This window comes from Festucalex cinctus, chromosome 14, assembly GCF_051991245.1.
Source record: "Festucalex cinctus isolate MCC-2025b chromosome 14, RoL_Fcin_1.0, whole genome shotgun sequence".
Taxonomy (NCBI): domain Eukaryota; kingdom Metazoa; phylum Chordata; class Actinopteri; order Syngnathiformes; family Syngnathidae; genus Festucalex; species Festucalex cinctus.
The window spans coordinates 28,017,157-28,042,431 of NC_135424.1; the positions used below are offsets into that span (position 1 = coordinate 28,017,157).

Sequence of the window (25,275 nt, forward strand, 5' to 3'; positions counted from 1 at the left end):
CTGACACTTTTATAATAATTTCACACAGACACAAAAAGGAGAGAAAGACGCCTTAATACCTTCTAACACGCTAGTGAGGAGAGCAGAGGAGAACTCTGCCATACAATTCAAACCTATGCTTCTAAAACAGTCCCTCTAAACCCTCTCTTTTTATTCAGATTGCCTGACACTCAAAATACTAAGGGGAGGGGAACTGAGCGCGATACCGCTTATCTTCTCCATCCAGGTTCTTCTTTGACGTTCGAGCATGACTTTGCAGAAACTCTATAAACATCACGTTCCATGTAAAGGCACTTTAGATTGTCAACGGATGCATTATTTTGGTCTCCAGGAGAAAGATCTTCGAGAGCAGTTTAGCCTGGCAAAACCCTTTCCCCCAGCTGCAAACACTGTATGTAGTATGAATGATTATGAAAACTTAGCAGATGTATGATAAAAACAATATAGTTAAATCAATCAAATCATCTTCTGCAAATCACACGTGTTAGTTAATTCTTCTTAATTCAACAATTATTCTATCTCGTGGCAATTACGCTCAGTGATTTTTTCTCCATTTTTTTTTTCTTTACTCTGACCGCGTCTCACTCATACTCCACCGAAGTGGGGGTGAAGTACTTACCAAAAGATGTCTTCTCTCCCTGGGTTACCCGTGAACCCTTGGCTCCCAGGAGCAGAGGCGAAGCCCAGGGTTCCCAAAATAAGGAACATAATGCCACGGCCGAGATCTTTACCTGGACATCGACTCAGCTCCCGGAAACGTCAGGCATATTGGGTCCTGGGTTTCGGGACCAAAGAAATGTCAGGTTCATCAATACTGACACTTTTACAATTATTACACACAGACACAAAAAGGAGAGAAAGACACCTTAATACCTTCTAACACGTTAGCGAGGAAAGCAGAGGAGAACTGTGCCATACAATTCAAACCTATGCTTCTAAAACAGTCCCTCTGAACCCTCTCTTTTTATTCAGATTGCCTAACACTCAAAATACTAAGGGGAGGGGAACCGAGCGCGATTCCGCTTATCTTCTCCATCCAGGTTCTTCTTTGACGTTCGAGCATGACTTTGCACAAACTCTATAAACATCACGTTCCATGCAAAGCCACTTTCTATTGCCAACGGATGCATTATTTTGGTCTCCAGGCGAAAGATCTGCGAGAGCAGTTTTGCCAGCCTGGCAAAACCCTTTCCCCCAGCTGCAAACACTGTATGTAGTATGAATGATTATGAAAACTTAGCAAATGTATGATAAAACAATATAGTTAAATCAATCAAATCATCTTCTGCAAATCACACGTGTTAGTTAATTCTTCTTAATTCAACAATTATTCTATCTGGTGGCAATTACGCTAAGTGATATACCAACTGACTATCATATCAGGAAATGCATTATACTGAGATTATTAAATGCATGTGTCCTCAATCAGCGTTGATGCCTTTCAGCATCAGATGACATTTTGAAAGACAAATAGGCCAATTTGCTGTGATGTTCACCATGTCAATTTAGCGCACCTGGTAAGTATGCTTGAGAGGATAATTTTAGAAACACGTAAGTCCCGGTTCGAATCCTGGTGGGGAAATGTTTTTTGTTTTTTTTCACCCCCAACTGAAATGAATTCAGACATGGATATTGTTCAATTGATTTACATAAAAAATAATATACTAATCCTAAGTGCATCCATCAATTCTATAAATAAAACGTGGTTTCATATAGCGATCCCTCCGTGGATCACCTGATTTGTACAAAATTGAAGCAAAGCTTCACGTCTTTCCTCGTAGTTGAGCGGATAGCGCACTGGTACACGAACCATGAGATCACGGGTACGATCCCAGTCAGGCACCTTCCTTTTTCTTTTCTTTTTTTTTTTTTTTTTAACGCTAAAACAAATCCCTTGACAACAGCCATTTGCTCTTGTCAAAATTGTAAAATGTGGCCTGTTGTAAATGTAAATGCTAGTGATGTTACACTCAAAGGAGACGCTCGAGAAGAGTGTCAGCGCTCGCGACAGAAGTATCACAATCGCTTGTCTCTTTTTTTATTTTTTTTATTTTTTATTTTCAAAACACAATATAACGTCACGCTCGAAGCAGACACTCGGCAAGTGTCCAGCGCTTGCGACTAGAAGTGTCTCAATAAGTTGTTCCGATCCGACGCCGTGCTTCATTCGGTGAGAGAACACGTGATAGCGGAAGCAAGCGTCCACAGGATCCCAGTGAAAAGAGATACAATGCTGCCATCTTCTGACCAGAGTTAGTGGGTGTTTTCTTTTTTAATATTTTATGACTGAAATGTCACTTGCATGTATACATTTTATCAGCAAAAAACATTTCACATCATTATATTCAATGTCATCTAGTATGACTAAGCTAAGTTTTTATCAATATATCTTCTAAGACATTTAAAATTGATTACTTCAGGTTCGGAGCAACCAATTGCATCCTTCCTTCGTGGGTGAGTGGCTATAACACCACAGACACGAATGACAAGTTCACAGGTTTGATCCCGGCGGCAGTCAGTTGCTTTTTTATTTTTGTTTTATTTATTTATTTTTTAAATAACGGCAATTTATTGACAACAACATTTGAGTGACCTACCGACCCAATTTGTATAAAGGTGGCTTGAAGAGTCACACATGCTTGTGCGTTGCTGATCCGCTTTGCATCTTCCTTAATAAGTCTTAAACTTTATATCCGCTCCATCAATTCTGAGAAAATAAATGTGTGCGCTGCTGTCTGCGCTTTTTGACAGGCGAAAATGTTATATGTGGACACCTGCATGCAGTATTGTGTCGCAACTCGTCACAATAAAGCTGTTCTCACAGCTAGTATATGTTTTTATTTTTATTTTGTAGGTACCGCAGGAAGTGTTAATTCCATCTTAATTTTCATTTGTTAGATCCTCTGTAAAATAACGCACCCACATAGTCATAATACAAGTTAACGTCTATTTCTTCTTTGTTGTCATCGTCATCTTCTTCTCGGCGGAATAACCTGCTGAAGTGACGTGACTTTAAGGTGTCATCTGATTGGACGAGGAGTTGTGTTTTGTGCCAAGTAGACTGACATGGCATACTTTTTTGTGCTGATTTTAGCTGATGCTTGCTGATAATCCTTTTTTTTCAGTACCAGCACCCAAAGATGTAAAAGAGGAGTATAGGCATTGCTTCTAAATAGATGAATGAAAAAAACTTTACTCTCTAGACTACCAACTGAGAATGGGTGGATGGGTTTGTATTTGTCATTTAAATACAATTACGAGTAATACTACTACCGTTTCTTCTACTACTACTACTACTACTACTAGCAGTAGTAATTAATAGTTAATTACTATGTAATTTTCACATAATTTATCTTTCTATTTCCTTCATTTCCATTCAGCTATTAGCATTCAGCTTTCAGCATTCCCACGCAATTTCTCCATAAATTGCACTTAGTCTAGTTTCTATTGTTAGTACTTCCATCAAATTTGTCACACTCATACTTTTCTGCTCTCTGATTTTACAATTTAAGCAACATACCCACAAGAAGTTATATATTTTTTTCAATCTGACAGCTGTCCAAACCATGAATTTCTGTCCAAATTCAAAATCACAATCTGAATTGTTCAACCTTTTGGGCATTTGAATTAACACTGTTTATTTCCTCAGAAGATATTCCTTTCTTTTCTTTGCTTCCATATAGTCTCCGGAGGCAATCAAAAAGACTGTCAAAATGAGTCATCCACATTCAAGCTTGACAACACTGTACCGAGCCGTTTAGCGCTTGGGGCACGCTGTGGATTTAGCCAACGCTGCTGGGGGTCTCCTGCCCGACAGAAGAAGAAACACACTGGTAACGCTGACTGGCATTGTTTCCATTTCTATTCACCTGGCATGTTGTGTATTTAAATACCATCATTCGTGCTTGGGTAATTGACACTCATCCACAAAAAAGTTATTTAAAGTTTATATATATATATATATATATATTTATATATATTGTCTGATCGCGCTTACCTGGCCAACTCTCCGTTACAAAGGGTTAAGGCCCCCCTTTTATCTCAAACCGTAGTAACACGGAATTTACAGAGATGACGGGGACGCTTCAAGCTGGCGGCGAAAAGGATTAGTTTAGGTTCTCACCGCCCCAGTTTTAGAATGTCAGCCCCGGCTTCCATTAGATTAACACCCTTAAAGAGTAACCTTTGATGATTTAAGGATATAAATCTAATCACACTCTTTTTACAGCGGCTCCTTTCCCTATGATCGGTTGCACTTAGAATGACCTAAATATGTTTTACTGTCCTTGTTAGAACCGTAAGGGCTTGTTTTATTAGTTAATGTAAGCCGAAATAACCTTTCAGGATTTTTGGGAACGCAGCCAACATGTAGATGGAACTATTATCTATTCAATAAGGTATCTCTAACTATGACTCAAATAGTGAGAGAAAAGTGTTAAAGCAGGAAAGTGAAGGTAGGGTTTAAGAAATCAATGATTAATGTGACAACACACATGAAAACTCTGAACCACATCTTGTCTTTCTTGATTTATTACTTGATCAGTGTTCAAACCAATAGCAAAGCAAAATTTGTGCAATAAGGAATATATGTTGATTAATGACAAGAGGTAATGATTCACACCATAAATTCAAACCAAACAGAATCACATGTACTCACAATTTGTTGCTCCTTACTCCAGATCATCAATTGAAGAAACAAGAAAAAATACAAAGAAAAGAAAAATCCAAAACCAAAAAGAAGGGCAAAAGCTTTGAAAAGGGATTATCCCTTTGCTGAGTGGTCACGACAGGTAGCTATTCTGTGATGAACCACCTGGGCCTAATTATCTTTGAGCTAAACTGGTAGCTCAAAGAAGATAATTGAGGAAGTTAACCATTTACTATCCCGGCTGTTTAATTTTAATAAAACTGATCAAAACAAGGGGTAACTATTATCTTCTAACAGCCAATCAAGACACTGTGTCTACCACAAATTACTCTTATTTTGATTGTTAGAATTACTTCCTCATTCAGCATATGGGGGTAAATGGGGCACAGAGCCAACTGCGCTCCTCGTCAGAGGGAGCCTTGCCCTTTTTTGCACGCGCGCCGTTTCGTTTTGTCCCGGCTAATTTATCACCTCGGAATGCTGAACATAGCATGACTAAGCACAGATGAGTGTGTTCCAGTCAGTCTGTACCAAAGTTGAACTGTTGAGTTCAAAATGTCTAGTGTGGTATGATGAACTGCTGAGTTCTAAAAGTCTAGTGATTACAACTGCTTTTTCAGTTCCTCTTAACCTGTGACCTTAACAGTTTTGCAGAACACATTCGTTGACAGGGTCTAGTTTTTTTATGCTGACAAAACATTCATGATTTTAAAATGAACTGTACTTCCTATTTGCGAATAAAATCCCTTCAAAGCTTTTTGCTCATAATACACCACACCAATACTGATTAATATGAACATAAAACCCACACTCAAAATAAAATACATGTTATGTCAAAACCACGTTTCTTACTATCTCATGGTGACATGTCAAAACCACATTTCATGCCACATCATAGTGACAGGCCAAAATCTTTACTCCCATACTCCATTTAAGTATGTGTGCTATGACAAATGAGTGTGTAAATGGATGTATGTGTATGTGTTGTGCTTTATGCTGGCTTCTGGTTCACAAGTTTATTTACCAATTATGGGGCATGTTTAAACGCTAATGAAGTTGACACTTACACCAAAGACATTTCAGACTAGTGTTGTGTGACATACCAGTTTTGTGTGACATAGCGATTATCTCAAACTATCATTGCATCATCGCATTCAGTTGTTAATACACGTTACAGGTTCATATCATTCATGTTAGTGACATCAACAATGTTTCATTTTTTTGTGACATCTGTTCAGACCTCAGCCCGTGTTATCTGTCACCCCCCACATGAGATATGAGATAGGGAACACACAAACGCCGAGAGACAGGTCCCGTACCGGCATTAGGCATCGCAATGAACACCAGATGCATAGCTCACCGCGCGATCCGAGTCATCAATCACCATGGGGCTGTGGTCAGCCCCTGAGATCCCCTCTCCCAGCTCGGAGAGATCGTAAACACGCACCAAGAGCCCGCTGCGACCATCAATGCAGTAGCCGACAGGGCCGTCAGGCGAGGGGGGGGAGGAGGCGCAAAGGTCAGAGTCAAAAAGACGCCTCAACACCTCGGATGCCGAGGTATCCTCGTCGAGTGGGAGGGCCGATGGCTCAGCCAGGACTCCCAAGCCACTTAGTGACTCAGGGGAAGGGGAGGATACGAGCAAATCAGTTGGAGCAGCACTCGTACCCCCAGCCGGAGGCCCCCCAGTAGGTGGTTCAGGTGATGCTGGGGCGACCTCACCCTCGTGAGGGTCGTTTGGAACGACCTGTTCCACCGGTTGAAACACCGGCGGTTCCTGTTGAACAGCCCTTGGCCGGGCTGCAGGTGCCAAGGGGAGTGGTCCACCTCTCCACGGACTCCAGTCAGCGCGTGAACGCCGAGACGAGATCAGCAGGCATGTGCCATCATCAAGGTGCGTTGTAATGCAACGGGTGTCATCTCTGAGCAGCCATGTAACGTGAAGCAGGGGGTAGGTGAACCCCAGACATGTCCCGAGATGGTCGATGTATACCTCAGGATGCCGAGGCTCTCCTCGGGCCGACTGCAGAGGACTCAGAGACCACCGTATGAAAGTCGGATTGTGCCAAGTCACGTCGTATGACAACTTCATCCCCGTTTTTAACATATAGCCCCTCGCAGTAGAACCAGGAGTGCGTAGAGAGGGGAAAGCAGCAGTTTCCCATCATAACACCTCCCACCAGCCAAGCATATTTCATGTGGATTGTTCCGCACAGGATACATCGTAGAGTAGGGTTCTAAAACCAAAACCAAAATCACTATTCAAAATAAAATCATAATAAAACAAATGAACAACAGCAGGTTAAATGTCGCCTTTTTTTTTTTCTCTCTTTTTTTCCAGGCTATTTATCTTAATCAACTTTTCAATCATTGTTTTCTGTACTGTTCAGTTGGTGAACCTCTCTTCTTCCGGTTTGGTGGATCGTTACAGACACGTCATGAGGGACTCTGGCCAGTTCAATCGGCCTCTCAGTTCTGGATGACAGTGAACCAACAGAGAGAATCGGCTCTCTGTTGACATCACTCTCTCCCCGGGATGGAACGACAAAAAAAGCTGCATAACTCATAAACCACATAATTAATACTAATTGGTCGACAATGTCAAACCACAGGATAATGGAAATAAATCCCCAGGTTATTCCCCACATTATGAATCTAATGGTTCTAACAATCCAAATTTGTCTCTGTCCCACATTACTCTTAAGGCGAGCAACCAGGCCAACTACATATATGGCCAGCGTGATGGCAAGCAATCCTTCCAAAATTACGGTCCCGTAAATCAGATGGAATGTGAAGGTTGAGGCCATATCCAGCACAGTCCAGCACAGTAGGGCCACACCTTCAGTTATGCCTTTAGCGGTTCCCCATTGGATTCCCATCCTGCCATGTAGACTAGAAACAATCCCAACCCGAGACTATAGGTGTGAAATAAAAATCTCAGCACTAAAACTTTTATCACTGTTGATATCAAAACAATGAAACGGGTAAATTGTAATAATTCCCACCTACCCGTACAACAGTAGCCCAGCCATATCACAAATAATGACCAAAATTCAATTTCGTTACTCACATTAAGAGTTCCAGGGCGTCCCTGATGCCCTGAAGTGGTCCTATTTGCCATCATTTATGAACAAAAATTGTTTTGTCGTTCCACCCTGGAGATTCCGCGTGGATGACCAAAAAGTCAAAGTGGACGATGTCCAGTTCCTCCCGAGCTTATAAGAGTCTCAGCCCCGCCTCCTGCGAGGGGCCTCATCTCAATTGGTGATGTCCGAGCTCCCTTCCTTTTGGTGCGGAGCAACTTTTTGGCGCATGTTTTGGTCAGGAGGTAGGCTATGGCTGCGGCTGTAAGCAAATGCAAACCAAGTAAAATCCACTTCCATGATTTACTTATAGCTCGCCATAACCCTGAACCAATGGTTTCAAGACTTTGTTCTACAAAATCTAATGTGGAATCGATTACAACTCTTGTAGTTTGAACAAATACCAATTCAATTTTCTCATACCACGTGCAGTCATGAAGGTCGCTGCCGTGCCCACATTGGAGCCAATGTTCAGCAGGGGGAAAACAAGTTCCTCGGTTATAAATTTTGTTTGGTCCAATCCAATCAAAACCTAGGACTTGATTACCCTGGCAAAGCGATTTTCTAAATGCGTGTCCCTCCCCAATTTGCACCAGAGCGTCAGGTCGATCAGGCATGAATTTTGGATATTCAATTTGTGTAAGCCCGTAATCATTCACCCATTTAAGACAAGGTCGTTTGTCAGCTTGCATTCGTCTTTTCCATATTTTGGTATTAGGTGATTTGACCCAAAGGGCTCCTTCAGGAGTACTAAAATTTGCATAAGGATATTTATCTTTGCAAAACTCACCCCAATTTGGCACTGAGCCACAATTTTCGCGGGCCAGCTGAATCAAACAGGATGTTTTTTCGGAATTGCAAGTCATCATCCAAGGCCTGGGACTAAAATATAAATAGGGTGACCATGACGTACCTGGATAAGTGTCTTGTTCTTTGGAATACACTGTGGCTAAGTATTGATATTTAATCCAATAATTAGATGATACATTAAGGCAAGGCATGACCCATTTTTTCATTTCCCAACTTTGAAAGCCCCACCAGGTCCTAGCGAGATCACGAGTGTGAAATTCTTTCTAAGCCTGCAAAACACCTTTTACAGTTTTATTCACAAGTAACCCCGAACAATTATGCACCCATTTTGTTCCTATCAATTTCTCAACCTCATATAGGGGGCATCTAGGTGAATTACCAACAGACCACTCTTTTTTATCTAGGTCAGAATATATTCTCCCTACAACACATTTATCAATATTATCAAAATCTTTTTGTGGCACTGAAAACAAATCATCTGGTGTGGGTATCAATTGAGTCCAAAACATTTCCCTCATAGGTTTCAATTGAAATAAATTATCATGATTTGGGATCGGATGACTATAATGCACTTTCAACAAATTCTCCCACAACCAAGGAAGCGTATCGTTAATCCAGTGTTCATAGTCAACGATCGAAACTCTTTTGACAGTTAACGTTTCATAAAACAAATTATTTGTCATGTATGTATTCGATGAAGGACCACGTACATGGTAATTTAACTCGCACGAATTCATAACATTCCAATAACAAGGTTTTAACTTCATCTGAGCTACGGCACACTCATTTTGTCGCTGATTTATCAGTGTGGCTGTGCTTCTCTTACCTCTAAAAGAGGATCTCCTTTTGCTGTGCTTCAGGAACTTGGCTCTCGTCCAAGACAGCGGGTCGGCAGGAGAATAAACACTCGCTGCGGTTGTTGTTCTGACAGGTTCTGGGCTCACTTTGCAGCTATAATTAATGCAACTAAAACATGGTTCCCACTCAGGCCTGACTTCTGTGCAAAACATTCGCCTCTCCTGTGCGGGAATAATAATATCTCGCGGTCGACTAGGATCCCAATATTCCCAATAACCGGTACCGTTGAGGCCTGGAATTGGTCGGCATTTATGATTAGAATACCAGGATGGTGTTTGACCTTTAATTTGGATCCAATTAGTTCTGACTTCTCTTTGTTCAAGCTTCCTTAGTCCTATTAAAGAAATTAACAGCTTCATGGGATCAGCTACACGATAAATTGTCTTCACATAATATTGTATAACCCGATCCTGGGCCTGTTTTTCTGATATCAATTTGTCGGAAAAGGTCGTCATTGATTTTAACTCGTCTGTTCTGTTGGTGTCATAACTGATAAGAGAATTTATCAAATGTGTGATCACTTTAAGTTGGTTGTTTAGAGGGTCAGCCTCCATAACAGTGCGTATTTTCACGTCTAGTGTACTCATTGTGACACTCCAGCATGTCTGGTTATATTTCTTCGTTGTAGCGTACCTTATTTCTCTCAAATTTAGGGGGGACGCCTCATCTCTAACCAAGCCTAGATTAACCAAAGTACACATGACGAGTGCTGTTAACATTGTAACAAATACAATCGTGCCCATACCGTAATACAGAATCTTTACCCACGGTATGCCTGACAAGGGAAAAATGTTAGGTTTCGGTACCTCAAAGTCCACATGTCCTGGGTTGAAAGACGGAGCTTCAGGCTCCGGCTGCTCCATAATAATCACATCATCCCGCCAAAGGAAAATGTCTCTTCTGTCCGGCACTCCCGGATCATTTTCATCAATTTCTTGGTATACATGCTCCTGACGCCTAAACTCGACGCTCCTCTCTGTCACGTCAGATGGCAGATTTAAAGCTGGTGTCGGTCTTACCTCGCTTGTGACATTGGTGTACACTTGCTGACGGCCGAGGAATTGCATATCGGGGCTCTCTTACGGCCCTGAGGTTGACGTATGATCGTATGGTCAAGTTAGGGCAAACTTTGCGATCGAGCCACTTCCAAGTAACTACTTTAATCACTCCCGGAATTGGGGCGGGTCCCTGAAACGCCCACGATGCGTTTCTAGGGGGATTGTCAGGATTCCACTCGTTGGACATCCACCAAAATTCCAATTGTTCACTTTTCACCACTTTTACTTGTACCAATTCTTCATACACTGGTTGTTCATTATGGTTAATTAAAGATGTTATTTTCCACCACGAGTCTTTAATGAACCCGTGATTGCCGAAACAGCTGTAGTTGTTTTTTCGATCAATTTTAAATTCTTCTTTCCTTACCTGTACTGGTAAGTAATCAGTAGAATTTTCAACTAGACGGCTACTTCCGTCTTTCCATTTAGGCTCTTGCCGGCGCATTTCAACTTCGCGATACATACATTCATCATTTGTCCAAATCAGGGACAAGCTATGTGTTCTTACATCTATGTATGGGGGTTGTACATTATCGTAATAATTTGGTCCCCATCTATAGACATAATTTTTATCATAATGAATGTTCAGGATCCACGGGGCTCCTGTGGGGAATTTTGTGGCTTTTTGTGGCTTTTCAATTGGTTACATTTAAAGCAACACTATCTGCGCACCACATCGCAGCATCAGAATGGTGCGGCATTATACCCCATTTAATTTGTAGGTCTTTTGCACTGACCTTTTTTTGTCCCAAATCACCGTTCCTAAACGACATTTCAGTTTCAATCCAATAATTTTTTGAGCCCTTAACTTTACAAGAATTTTCGTAGTCACACCGTGGATTATAGGTGAGATTTTCCCGATGGGCAATTAATTCATTTAAAGTCAAATAGTCCGTGATATAGGGGTGATTTTCTTCAGGCTGCCTTGTTTCAGTCATTGTCGCTACTCCGGTGCGCGGGGTGCAGTTTCCAAAACTCTGCTGGGTATGCTCAGCTGAGACAGCACACGTTGAATCCTTTGCCTGCTTCCTCCAATATGGAGAACACATCTTGGTTGCTCAATACTAGCAGGAGAGGGAGGGAGGGCGCCTTGACTTGCACTGTCATACTGAGGCTGTGTTTCTTCCTCCATGGCCGTGAGGTCAATTTTCGGCTGTTCCGTTTCTCCGTCCAGACACAAGTCTGCGTTTGATGTGCTGGCGTCTCTCAGGACAATATACCTTGATGCCATGAATTCTTCAAAATTCTTTCTCTTCCTTTCTTGTGTAGCCAGCCATTCAAGAATAGGGACTGCACTCAATTCCATAGAGATGGAATAAATTCCCTCATATGGCACTATAGCCATGTTTACTGTGATTTTTACCATGGCTGAATCCAGTTGCAGCTTGTTCGGGATTTGCTCTGTCTGTCCCTGCTGCCATCGTGGCGGTCTTGGTGCCAAGCAGTACATCAACTCTTTTTTCTTGTACTGCAGTTTTTTAGGGCTCGGGTCCAAAACTGTGGTATAGCAATACATGTCATGCGCATACCAATTTTTGTCCATTGCTGGCCCTGGCACATCTTCGAGAGGGGTGTCTGTGCGTGCGAGCATTTGCCCAACGAGAGAGGCCCAAACTTTAGGAGCCCAAGGTCCTCTCGCAACATCTCCTTCTGTGGTTTCTTCAATTCGACCAGTTTGCACATCTATTTCCAGATATTCAGGGACAGAGTTGCTCATAAGCTGTGCTTGGTTAAGAGGTACCACCTGCCAAGGCCAATTCTCAGCCATGAGCTTGTTAAGTCTGTCTTGTGCCAAAAAACTATCTAATGCTTTAATTCCTCCGTGGGCTCTCAAGGCCGGACGGAGTCTAACCAGTGGTGTAATGGCAGATGTAAGCTGCCAACCTTCGGATTCGCCTCCACTCACCAGATAGCCTTTGGCCTCGAGGTCACGGCACTGGGCGCAGTATTTCAAAGCTTGTCCATCCCAGGTGCATCCGCAACTTTGTCCAGGCTGAAGCAGCTGCAATGCCCCCTCTCCAAACTCCCACTGAGCAAAAATCTTCATTCGGGGCAATTTTTTGATCTGACACTCCTCACATATGACCTCATCCAGTACCTTGACAGGAAACAGCGGGTCACTCCCTTCTCCCGTTTGCCGAGGCATCTGGAGTGGATCAGCCTGGGGTCTCATGAATCCAATCCCGGTCCACTTGGTCGGCAAGGTGTTAGAGGACAGACAGATCACACATTTCTCCTCCGCATTCCTCCATTCAAATTTCTCCACCGCTGTGGTTAAAAATCCACACTTTGCATTTTCCAAAATGCAATCTGCCAATCCGGCCATTATGCCTCTTGGCGAGCGGCGTGTAATTACCGCACCCTTGACTGAAGCTAGTTTGATAAAGGCCGGGATGTCGGCGATGTTCGCTGCCATTCTGATTCCCTGGTTATTTCCTGGCTTGAGCTGGTATGGCTTTAAGCTGCTCCACGCCTTGAATTCCTCTCTTTTTCAGTCGGACTGTGTTTCTGTCTAAAACTTCTTCAACAATGTCAGGCCGCTCGTATTTAGGCTTAACTGCTGTGTTGCTGGGTGAATCTCTTGACTTAATCCAAACTTGCTGACCCACTGCAAAAGGACATTCCTCTTTTTGCGGCGCTGACAGCTCTTGTTCCCTATTTGCCTGTTGAGCTATGACTGGGCGTTGATTCAATTCTTCCGACGGAGACAGTCGAGCTGTGCGGCTCCGCCCATTTAAACTCACTGCCAATTCCACTAGCTTTGTGCTCCACTCCTTCCCATTGGCATTTTTCCCGAGCCAATTTTTAACTAACCCAATCGTTCGCTCTGCAACCCCGTTTGCTTGGGGCGTGTAAGGGGGCGAGAATATTCTCATTACACCCCATTTCCTACACCATTCATCAACTTTAGCATTTTTAAAATGCGTCCCATTATCTGTTCTTAATTCTTTGGGTATTCCCAGCCACATACAACTGTCATTCAGTGTCTTCAACACACTGTTAGCATTGGCCTTCCTCACAGCATTAAGTCCCAAATAACCTGACATTGAATCGGCAAGCACAATCAGATATTTCTCACCTTTAGCTCCGTTCACCCCCAGAGGACCAGCCACATCCATGCAGATTGACCCCCAGGGCACGGTGCTTTTAATGGTTAATCCGTCTGCTCGCTTCCCTCGTCTCCCTGCATTGTACATGTTACACAACTCACAGTCTCGCAACACAGAGCGGATTGTTCTGTCAGGAATCCAAAGCTCCAGCTTTTCCAGCTGCTTCCGTGTGGGCATGGGGCCAGCATGACCTATAGCTTCGTGTACAGCCTTAGCCACCTCCCGCACGGACTCGTCTGGAACCACCTTTCCCTGAGGTGTTCTGCTCCAGTTTTCTGTTCCTACAACTATTAACCTTCTTTCTTGAACATATCGGTCAACTTTGTCGTTTCCTTGCCAATATGCCCCCTCCCTAAGGTGGGCTTTTTGATGAACAACATCAATTTTCAATGAAAGTCTCATTTCAGCTATTTTCTTCCATAACTCACTGTGAGCTACCATTTTTCCTCTCGCTCCCTCATAACCATTCTCTTCCCAGATGGCTAGATCTTCTTTGAGGGCTTGTGCACAATAAAAGCTGTCGGTTATAACCTGCACATGATTTATGTGTCTTTTCATTACTTCCAACAGCCCTTCTAACACTTCTGTTACTTCTCCTGCTTGTGCACTTCCGGCAACTTTGCCGCGGCTGCGACAAATTTCTCTCCCGTGTTGTTTGAGGATGAAGCCCCAGTGTGCGTGCTTTTCCTCACCCTTTTTCGACCCGTCCGTAAACAAAGCCCATTCCCTGGGAGTTCCCTCTTCTTCCTGTGTCCTCAGCCTTTCTGCATGGCTCGCTCCTGGCCCGATTTCCAAATCGGGATCCAGCAATATGTCTTCCCATCTTCCCCACCTGACATTAGTGGCTTTTGTACTTTCAAGTGTGGCTTTTCGCAAAAAGCGATGTACTTGGCTCTGTGTGATGACTTTAATGCCTTGTCCTTGTACCAGGTCTTTCAGCGGCCCCCAATACTTAGCCAGAACTGCAAGTTCCTTCTCTTCTTGGGGAAACTTTTTTTCCACACTGGTCAAGGTGTAAGTCCACAATGCCACCATACCTGCCTTCTCGTTGCTGACGGTTAACATGGCATCATCGTCATCACAGCGTATTTCAGCAACTAATCGAGTAGTCAGGCTCCTAGGTTCCAGGCGTACAGCATTTTTTACTGCTTCCCTTAATTTTACTAAATTGGCTTGATCTGTTGCTGACCATACCCAATTTTTGGTTTTTGTTTCGTCCGGATCTTTCCGAAGCCGCGCGTACAGTGGCCTTGCATGTCTTTGATAGTGTGGGACGTGGTCTCGCACGTAGTTGCATAACCCAAGTATTTTTTGGAGCTCGTTCTCAGTGGTCGGCGGCAGAATTTGTTCAATCTTCTGTCGATACCCTTCTGACAGTCCCAAGTTTTCATCAACCTGGAAGCCCAAATAATCTACCTGGAAGCGGGCCAGTTGACATTTGTTTAGGTTGAGTTTGAGTCCTGCAGCTGAAACTCTCTCGATCACCGCTTGTAGCATGTCTAGGTGCTCCTCTTCGGTGTCATTGGCAATAAAAACATCGTCAATATACACCGTGACCTCCAGTCCCTCTAGCACTTGCAAAACTGCTGACTGGAATACATTGGGTGAGTTTTTATACCCTTGTGGCAGTCTTTGCCACACGTATGCCTTCCCTTTGTGTGTAAATGCAGTTTTTCCTTGCGAGGCTTTCGCAATTCTCAATGAGAAAAATCCATTTGCCAAATCAATGCAGGATTTGTATTTTTTTACTCTTAATGTCTTCAATGATGCTTGTGGGTTAATTAGACTTGCCTTGTTAGCTATTGTTCTTCGATTGAGGGCCTTAAAGTTGATTACCGGCCTCCAGCCGCCTCCAGCAGATTCTGTTTTTTTGACTGCCTGAATTGGGCTGTTGGTAATCGGATTAAGTTCCTCTCTGATGATTTCTAACTCCAGCAACTCTTTCACAATCATGTCCATTTCGGCCACCGCCCCTGGATTGAGTGGGTATTGTCTTACAGGGGGATGGACTCCACCCGCGATGGCATGCACGTGATTCGTTCCCATGTCTCCACAGTCATTTTTGAACTGAGCAATGGAGGCTTTGTCCAGAATTCTGGCCAGCCTTTCCTTTCATCTAGGAGACAGGTTGCTGTCATTTACTTGTTGGATTTAGACAGCTGGCACATCCACCGGTTTGTACCACTCTCTGCTTGGTGTTACTTTGGTCGGGCCTACACGGACCAATTTAGCTTGTAATTTACTCAGTCTCTTCTTTGCAGACTGGCGCTGGTTCTTCGGCTTTCCCATGTCTTCCGCATCGCGTAAAGTCAATAAATTATATGGTCCCATAACCCATATAATTCCTCTCCATGTGCCAACAGGCATTTTGGTTGTTGTTCCATCAGCTACTATCACATCCAGGTGTCCCTGTTGTCTCAAGGCTTTGCGAGTCATGGACACCTCTGCTCCCGTGTCCACCAGATAGGGGATTTTTCCCACATTTCTGTAGAGATTATCTCCTCTTCGGTAGACGCCTTCAATTGTGACTCGCGCCTGTTTGGTGCTCATTGCTCAGGCCCCTGGGAGGCAGCAGCAGCTTTGCGCGCCTCTTGCAGGGCCTTTTTTTCTTCTGGGGTCATTTTTTCATATTCTTCTCTCGACACATATGCTCCAGGATTTCTTTTTTTAGTTGGATTACTCTGTGAGTCCCGTGCATCATTATTTGGTTTTGCATGTGTTTGGTTTTGCTTGTTGTATGCGGGCCTCTGAGGCCTTGGGCCTGGTGCATCTCCCTGCTGTTGCCGGGGCAACGAATATGTCTCCCCCTCGTGAGCGAGTGGCTGCGGGCCAGCATACGCAGCTCTTCGAGGCTGCTGGCTATAATTTTCTCTTTGCTGGACAGGCTGGGGTGTCTTTGGGGTAGATTGACGCAGCTGGTCGCCCTCACGCCGGTTGTTAGCCTCTTTTCTTCTCTCATTATAGTGCTTCGTCAACCTGTCCCATTGTTTGATAGACTCTTCAATCTTCAAGACTGAACTTTCCGGTCCCATCTTAACAAACATGGCTTGGTTTGGTTTATCAGCTACAAGCATTCTCAGGACTTTAACGTACCTGTTTGGTGTTATAATTTGCTTCAATTTGTACCACACATTCATCAAGGTGACTCCTTTTTTGAGTTGTTCCTTGGCTCGGGTTACATAGGTCTCTTCATCTTCTTCGTCCTCGTCAACCCATCGTTCATACACTCCTTGTGCGGTTTCGTGGGACATCACTGGGTCGGAAATCACTAATTGCAACCACATCTTTTTGGCTATTTCACCTCCTGGGGCATCTTTGATCATGGGCCAAGTTGCATATAAATATTCTTTCACTGTTTCTTTTGGGTCTTTAACTCGAACCATGGCCTTTAAGGCCTTAAAGGCTCGCATGTTCTTTTCCTGATCATCTAACGTCGCCAAATCATTTGGGGCCTGTGTTACTAACACAGGCTGTGCCGTGTTTTGCTGTTGTTGAGGAGCAGTGGCTGAGACAGGCAATGAGGAAGCTGCAAGTCCTGTCTGAGTGCCAGCAGGCCCCACTCCGGCCCCGTCTTGATTTATTACATCATCTTGTTCTCTCAACTCTGCCTGAGCTTTGCAGTAAGCCGCCTGTTTTAACAGCTTCAACAAAACATCATACAACACGGTCACAAAACCCTCTCTGAAATTTTTAGTCAATATTGTACAATTTATTAATGTACGATATGCTGGGGTCATCAACACATTATTTATCTCCCCATAACTCGTTTTCACAGTTGGAGATGCTTCTTCGCAGAGTTTGTCCAACCAAGCAGCAGGATAAGGATATTCCGTTTGACCTACCGCCGGCACATACACGCGCCTGTCATCCTTAGTCTGCAGGTAGCCAATCCGGACGTCCAGGGCTATCCTTTCTGAGGCCTTCAGAACACTTAGGACTGGCTGCTGTTTTTTGGTTCCCTTGCGGGTTGCTCCTCTTATTATTTTTGGCTGCTGAGCATTGCTAGGGCTGGTCGGTGGGGCAAATGACTCCAAGGAAACGAGGTCATCAATCTCATCCTGAGGTGGCGCCCCCGTGCCGGTGTCACCCTCATCCTCACTTCCTTCCTCTCCGCTGGATGATGATGAGATCGGCGGAGCCATCACTTCAGCTTCTCTGTTTGTTTTCTTCAATGCTTTCCTCCCCGTGACCTCTTTGGTAACAGGGGTCAGGGGGGGCAACTCCCTATATGAGACATCCACTCCCTGCGGCGAGGAGGCCACCGAGCCCGGGGCTGTTACAGCCTCCTGCATGCTGTTCCTACCTGGTGATTTTTTTGTCTCCGTTAGTTTTTCCCTACCTTCTCCAGGTAGCGAGGGCCTCCAAGGCGTGGTGGGAAGGCCGCTGGGGCCGGGTTGTTCATCATCTGACACCATCTCCTTGGCAACACTCACCAGTGAACCTATGACAGAGGAAGGGTGGGGGCCGAAGGTTACATTTTGAGTGTTCATACCTTGTTCTGTGGCCGGTGACCCGGCTCCTTCAGGAGTTTTCATCGGGCGAGGCTTCTGACGCTGTAATTTCTCCTTCAGTTGCAGCCTGGCCTCCTGTAAGGCTCGTGCAGTCCATCTCTCCATCGCCTCGGTCTCCCTCCTGTTATGTTGTTCTTGAGATATGGCCACTACGAACTCTGTATCTGGAAGCTGGGTAACAGGGGTCGCGATCTGCAGCCTAAAGGCCCCTAGGGCCACTGACTCGGCTATTGTCCACAACATTCTTCCTGATCTTATTCCGTTCACATCAATCACGACACGTGTAGCTTCCTGATCAATAGCTCCATTTATAGCTCTCTCCAAAAGTTTCATCACATTTTTTATATATACTCTTTGATCTAATTCTGGAGTCCATTTTTGCCCTGGGCAATGAACTATCATGTAAAAGTTAGAACTTCCTCCACTTGTTATTCTGTATTCCCTTGCATCGGATATTTCCTCAATTGGAACCTGACTCCGTATGTCTCTTCTCTCTCTTTCATATTCTATTCCAGCTGATGATTTTAAACTCGCCCTGAATTTACTATTGTACGGCCTGAGTTTTACATCAGTGAGAACAATAAGAGCGCTTCCACCAATCTCCCACACATTTCCATGGAATTGACATAGCATTATACCATTTCCCACATTCACTTTTTTGGTGGTTTCATCCGGCAAAAGAATTAGTGGAGGCTGCAGCCTAAGAGGACTCATTTTTTGAGTTAGTGCTTTTTGTCTCACTTCCTCTCTAGCCCGCCACTCACTTTCTTTGTTGTCATATTCTGTGTCTGTACCTTCCATTGTAATTTCTTCGGGTGTGCGCTCATCACCTGAATCAATTTCACCTTCACTCTCCAGTATATTTCCCTGCTTTCGATATACTGATATTTCAGTTATTTGATCCAATAGTGGTTGATACTCTTTTAAGCGGGGCATAGCTCTCGTTTCCCTAGGGTTTATCAACTTCCCTTCTATTTGGGCTGTCGATGCGAGCATTTTTTACCACCGGATCAAATTCTGGTTGGGTGCTGACCAATTGCACAACTTTATATTCGCTGAATATTTCCACCCACCATCTTAGCCATATTTCACCTTTTTCTTTTGTCTGTCCAACACTTGGATGCTTAACTATAGCAGTTAGCAAATATCCCTGTCCTGTGAGTTCAGCATAAAAAATGCCTTTATCCTGAATAGTATCCTCTATCAACCCTCCGAGTTTATCTGGGGGGATAGACGGGTTTAGACTGTTAATTGCTTCTCTTCTTTCATGATGCCAATTTCCTAGACCTTGCCCATGAAGAAAAAGCCGTGTTTGAATATGAGGTTGTCCATGAACTAACTGTTGAGGTGCCTCAGGCCCTTCTTGACCCGAGGTCACTACATTATCACTGGTTTCGCTTGGCCTTTGCATTCTGCTGCCTTACGATTTTACAATAGTTGTAGGTCGAAGCTATTTTTTCAGTTACCTCCCTCTTGCGCATAGAGGGACAGGGACCTACTATAGCCTCTGGTTACTCAATGTCTCTGGTTACAGAGTCACTTCTTCTCTACTAACAAAAGGGCTATTACTTTAGCTAACTTTTATTAGTAACTTCTAGTGGTGGGATATTTCAATTAGGTTTCATACCTATTTCAACATTCCCCTTGATCAGCCTTTTTAGCGTATTCCTGAGCCCGCCTTGCTGTACAGTTTACTTTGGACCTGAGCAGTCAGCCCAAATAAACTGGTGTTGTTTTTGTACCCTAAGGTTTTCGAACAACCAACAAATTTTTATTTGTTACTTTAGGACTGATCTCCACTACATTTAGACCTATTCCAGTTGTAGCCTACAGCACAATTTCCCTCTTGGATATTTATGTTGCAGGTGCTGTTCCAGGAAACTCTATTTCTCACAGCCACTGTTTATATGTCTAACCAAGCTTATCTGACACTAAATTTATATCCTTTCTGGGGTAGCGAGGTCCTGGGAAGTCAACCTCAGCTACTCCCCGTCCAGGTTCTTCCTACGGACATGAATCAATTAACTTTAATCAATTTCATGTCCCTGTTCGGGCGCCAAGTGTCTGATCGCGCTTACCTGGCCAACTCTCCGTTACAAAGGGTTAAGGCCCCCCTTTTATCTCAAACCGTAGTAACACGGAATTTACAGAGATGACAGGGACGCTTCAAGCGGGCGTCGAAAAGGATTCGTTTAGGTTCTCACCGCCCCAGTTTTAGAATGTCAGCCTGGCTTCCATTAGATTAACACCCTTAAAGAGTAACCTTTGATGATTTAAGGATATAAATCTAATCACACTCTTATTACAGCGGCTCCTTTCCCTATGATCGGTTGCACTTAGAATGACCTAAATATGTTTTACTGTCCTTGTTAGAACCGTAAGGGCTTGTTTTATTAGTTAATGTAAGCCGAAATAACCTTTCAGGATTTTTGGGAACGCAGCCAACATGTAGATGGAACTATTATCTATTTAATAAGGTATCTCTAAGTATGACTCAAATAGTGAGAGAAAAGTGTTAAAGCAGGAAAGTGAAGGTAGGGTTTAAGAAATCAATGATTAATGTGACAACACACATGAAAACTCTGAACCACATCTTGTCTTTCTTGATTTATTACTTGATCAGTGTTCAAACCAATAGCAAAGCAAAATTTGTGCAATAAGGAATATATGTTGATTAATGACAAGAGGTAATGATTCACACCATAAATTCAAACCAAACAGGATCACATGTACTCACAATTTGTTGCTCCTTACTCCAGATCATCAATTGAAGAAACAAGAAAAAATACAAAGAAAAGAAAAATCCAAAACCAAAAAGAAGGGCAAAAGCTTTGAAAAAGGATTATCCCTTTGCTGGGTGGTCACGACAGGTAGCTATTCTGTGATGAACCACCTGGGCCTAATTATCTTTGAGCTAAACTGGTAGCTCAAAGAAGATAATTGAGGAAGTTAACCATTTACTATTTATATGACTGTTTAATTTTAATAAAACTGATCAAAACAAGGGGTAACTATTATCTTCTAACAGCCAATCAAGACACTGTGTCTACCACAAATTACTCTTATTTTGATTGTTAGAATTACTTCCTCATTCAGCATATGGGGGTAAATGGGGCACAGAGCCAACTGCGCTCCTCGTCAGAGGGAGCCTTGCCCTTTTTTGCACTCGCGCCGTTTCGTTTTGTCCCGGCTAATTTATCACCTCGGAATGCTGAACATAGCATGACTAAGCACAGATGAGTGTGTTCCAGTCAGTCTGTACCAAAGTTGAACTGTTGAGTTCAAAATGTCTAGTGTGGTATGATGAACTGCTGAGTTCTAAAAGTCTAGTGATTACAACTGCTTTTTCAGTTCCTCTTAACCTGTGACCTTAACAGTTTTGCAGAACACATTCGTTGACAGGGTCTAGTTTTTTATGCTGACAAAACATTCAGGATTTTAAAATGAACTGTACTTCCTATTTGCGAATAAAATCCCTTCAAAGCTTTTTGCTCATAATACACCACACCAATACTGATTAATATGAACATAAAACCCACACTCAAAATAAAATACATGTTATGTCAAAACCACGTTTCTTGCTATCTCATGGTGACATGTCAAAACCACATTTCATGCCACATCATAGTGACAGGCCAAAATCTTTACTCCCGTACTCCATTTAAGTATGTGTGCTATGACAAATGAGTGTGTGCTGTGTGTGCGCAACTGTGTTACCGTAAATGGATGTATGTGTATGTGTTGTGCTTTATGCTGGCTTCTGGTTCGCAAGTTTATTTACCAATTATGGGGCATGTTTAAACGCTAATGAAGTTGACACTTACACCAAAGACATTTCAGACTAGTGTTGTGTGACATACCAGTTTTGTGTGACATAGCGATTATCTCAAACTATCATTGCATCATCGCATTCAGTTGTTAATACACGTTACAGGTTCATATCATTCATGTTAGTGACATCAACAATGTTTAATTTTTTTGTGACATCTGTTCAGCCCTCAGCCCGTGTTATCTGTCAATATATATATATATATATATATATATATATATATATATATATATATATATATATATATATATATATATATATATATATATGTAAGGGAAATCGGTCCAATTAATTATTAAATCAATAATTGTTAATTATTAAATTAATAATCAATTGGCTCATTAATTGAAGGAGGCTCAAACTTAATATTTAAATTAAGTTGAGCTTGCCTGCGGAGCACCACATCTCTTTTTGATAAGTTTATCAGGATAACAGATGAGAACCTTGTTGAATCAGTCATTAAAATGAAGGTTGTGCCCTTACTACAATTTTGTGAGTTCTTTGTTCAGCTTAGAGGTCACTATAAATTGATGAAACACACACACAGTAAACCAGGTTTTGAGTTTTGTGCACGTTTATTCTCTAACCTAGGTGGGATAATCTACTTAGAATTTAAAGAAGCAAAACTAACTACTATGATAGGAAATAAAACGAGAACTAAAATAATAAAAATAATCAAAGGAGAAGAAAAGAAGAAAAAAGAAACGGTCTTAACCAAGGTGATGGATTTCTTAAATCAAACCAACATGGGACCCACAATCAACCTAGTTTGCACCAATTTGTACTAGGGCAAAGGCCTGCAAAGTTGCACTTACAGATGGGGTTGGTCTGAGAAGCAGGACCCTGGATGGAGACTCGCCAAGCCCGTTTGAAGAAGGGATGAAGAAGGTTCAGTTCAGAAGAGGAGCAGAATTCGTCCGGCTGACCAGTTGAGCTTCACGGGGTCAACCTGCTGGCTGGGAAGAGGCCTTTTTTTTTTGGTTGAGGCCTCACGGTGCCTGGAAAGGCACCGTCCGTTTGAGCCTTGTGCAGGGACCAAAAGCAGCGTGTTTCGCCGCGCCTGTCGCAACACGCGATGGCTTCTGTGCGTTGCCGTGTGCTGGAGGTTAAGCTAGCTGGGCTAGCTCTTTGTCTGGCAGCCGCGCCGATGGAGACCAGGAAAGAGCCAAGAGGAGCCAAGGAGCAGTGAAGAGAGCGGGAGCCAAAGAGCAGCGAAGGAGAGAGAGAGCAGCACGCAGGGAGCGTGCTTTTAAATTTGGAGGGCGGCGGCCTCCACACCAGGGGGGCCGGGTGAGACCACAGTGGAAAGTTACCAGCTGGGGGAGGTTTTTGGTAGACTAATCAGATTGAATCTGGATCCCATGTGTGTTAAGATTCTAAGGACAGAATTCAACCAATGCAACACGTACAATTGAATACCTCAAATGAAATGTTACCTAGCTTACACTGTTAAAACGTGCATACACATGAAAGTTTAGTGGAGAATCTGCCACTGCAATGGAACATTTTCATGACATTTCATGGAGTCAACATTTCACAAATGGCAAACATAACATTTCATAATTCATTGTTCTGTTGCAAAATAAGAAAGTCAAGTTTCTAAGAAGGCTTTTACTGTTCTGATTTGTGTGTGTGTGCGCGTGCGCGTGTCAGTCAGAGCATGTGTGGCTGTTTGTGGGGGATGTTCTTGTCCTCCCCACCCCCCACAGTGGCATGTTCAGGCCACAGGAGCTCAATTCCTTTGGAACTGAGGTTGCAAAAAGTTACAACCGGCCGTTAATCGTTACATATATATATATATATATATATATATATATATATATATATATTAGGGCTGTCAAAGTTAAAGCGTTAACAGATTAATTAATCACAGAAAAATGTCACATTAATCACGTATTAACGCATACTTTTTTTTTAACGCACTTGAGCCTTGAATGTAACCGCGTATGGTTACATTGAAGTCTGCGCAGATCAATGATTAGGTCAATGCATGGCATTTCCTACACCTGTTGTTCCAAAATGAGCGGGGTGACTCCATTTGGTGTGCTCAGTGGTAAATTTCGCATTACAAAACACCCTGACGGCAGTGTTCCCTCTAAGCTGCGCGCATGCGCAATCGCGCAGTGCTCTCACTGTCAAAGCGCACAGCAAATGTCTGCGACGCATTAAAAAAAATTCCAACATGAGCTGTATTACTGTTTGAATTTTTTTTTATAATCTTCCTATAAAAAATTCAAACTTTATATAGCGCATGTGGTTGAGTGGGAAAGAAAAATGTGACAAAAATAAATAAATAAAAGCCCAAATGCAACCCACATCGTGTTGTGGGACGGAGCGGCTCCGTCCAAAATGAATGGGCAACACGGTGACGCAGACTGGCGCCTACTACGAACACAACAGGACACCATTCCCACTTCCCTTACAGCTTCAATAGCAGTTTGGGTGCACACAGTCGTTCTACTGTAGTTTGTCGTACTGTAGTTTGTATTTTGTATTTATTTTATATTACGCAAATACACAAGTAATTTAGTTGATTAATCGTGATTAATCAAAATCAAAAAGTGATATATTAGATCTAACTATATAAATGAAGTGCCATAACCATTTACCATATTGTATTAATTATTAACCTTTTTAGTAACCTTTCTTGCAATTTAGTTAGACTGAGAATGAGCCATACCTTCTAATAAAGATTATGTAGGCATAAATAAGTTTACGTTTGCATTCCAGGGACTGTTTTGCCAAAAGGTAGAAGAACTTTCATTATGCCTGTAAACATGAGATGTCACTAGGAGGTGACCTTTAGGGTCAGAGGGCTTTTTGGTCAGCACAGATGGAAAATTACAGGGTACACAGGGAGTGTCCTTGCTTGAGGCACATTCCTTATGCCGATGTCAGACAACGCGATTTTTTTGTCTTACACGACAGTTGCGCTGTCACATTACCCGACAAATTTGCTCAGTGTCGTGGATGGGGCGTCGTCACACTACACGTCTGTACACGACAACACACCAGCCGATCATCGCGTGTTGTCTTGCCAAGAGAGACGCATCGGCACTGTTTGTCGGGGAGGTGGGACAAAATAAAAAAAAAGAAATAAAAAAAAAAAAGAGGCAAGGACAGGGAGTGTTTGCGTGAATGGAGCACGCATGGGACAAGTGTGATGTGAGCGCATTGCTTGCGCTCCCTGCTCCGCAATAGTGTTTAAAATATGATTTAGTAGCCAACACTGTATTTTAATGTCATGTTCCATGCCTGCAGGCTGTGCTCTCAGTTTTCTCTTGTTGTTGTAATTCCAGTTTTAGCCTGACCTGCGGTGGCACCATTGAGACTACACAGCTGCTACTCATCAGCAATTGTTATGTGTA

General features: G+C 43.0%; 1 protein-coding gene across 9 annotated transcripts in view; it reads left to right on the forward strand.

The window, feature by feature from the left end:
- zswim8 (zinc finger, SWIM-type containing 8) overlaps nt 1-25,275 on the forward strand; it is a 1,066,004-nt gene that overhangs the window by 807,973 nt on the left and 232,756 nt on the right. For 8 of the 9 annotated variants that reach the window (XR_013278281.1, XM_077494401.1, XM_077494403.1 and 5 more), the window contains one exon: nt 3,684-3,833. The exons of the other annotated variant lie outside the window; for it this stretch is intronic. Coding sequence is in view for 7 of the 8 variants with exons in the window: in XM_077494401.1 (XP_077350527.1) it covers nt 3,684-3,833 (150 nt within the window). In the remaining variant the exon portion in view is untranslated. The remainder of the gene's footprint in view (nt 1-3,683; nt 3,834-25,275) is intronic. 9 annotated transcript variants of the gene reach the window in all.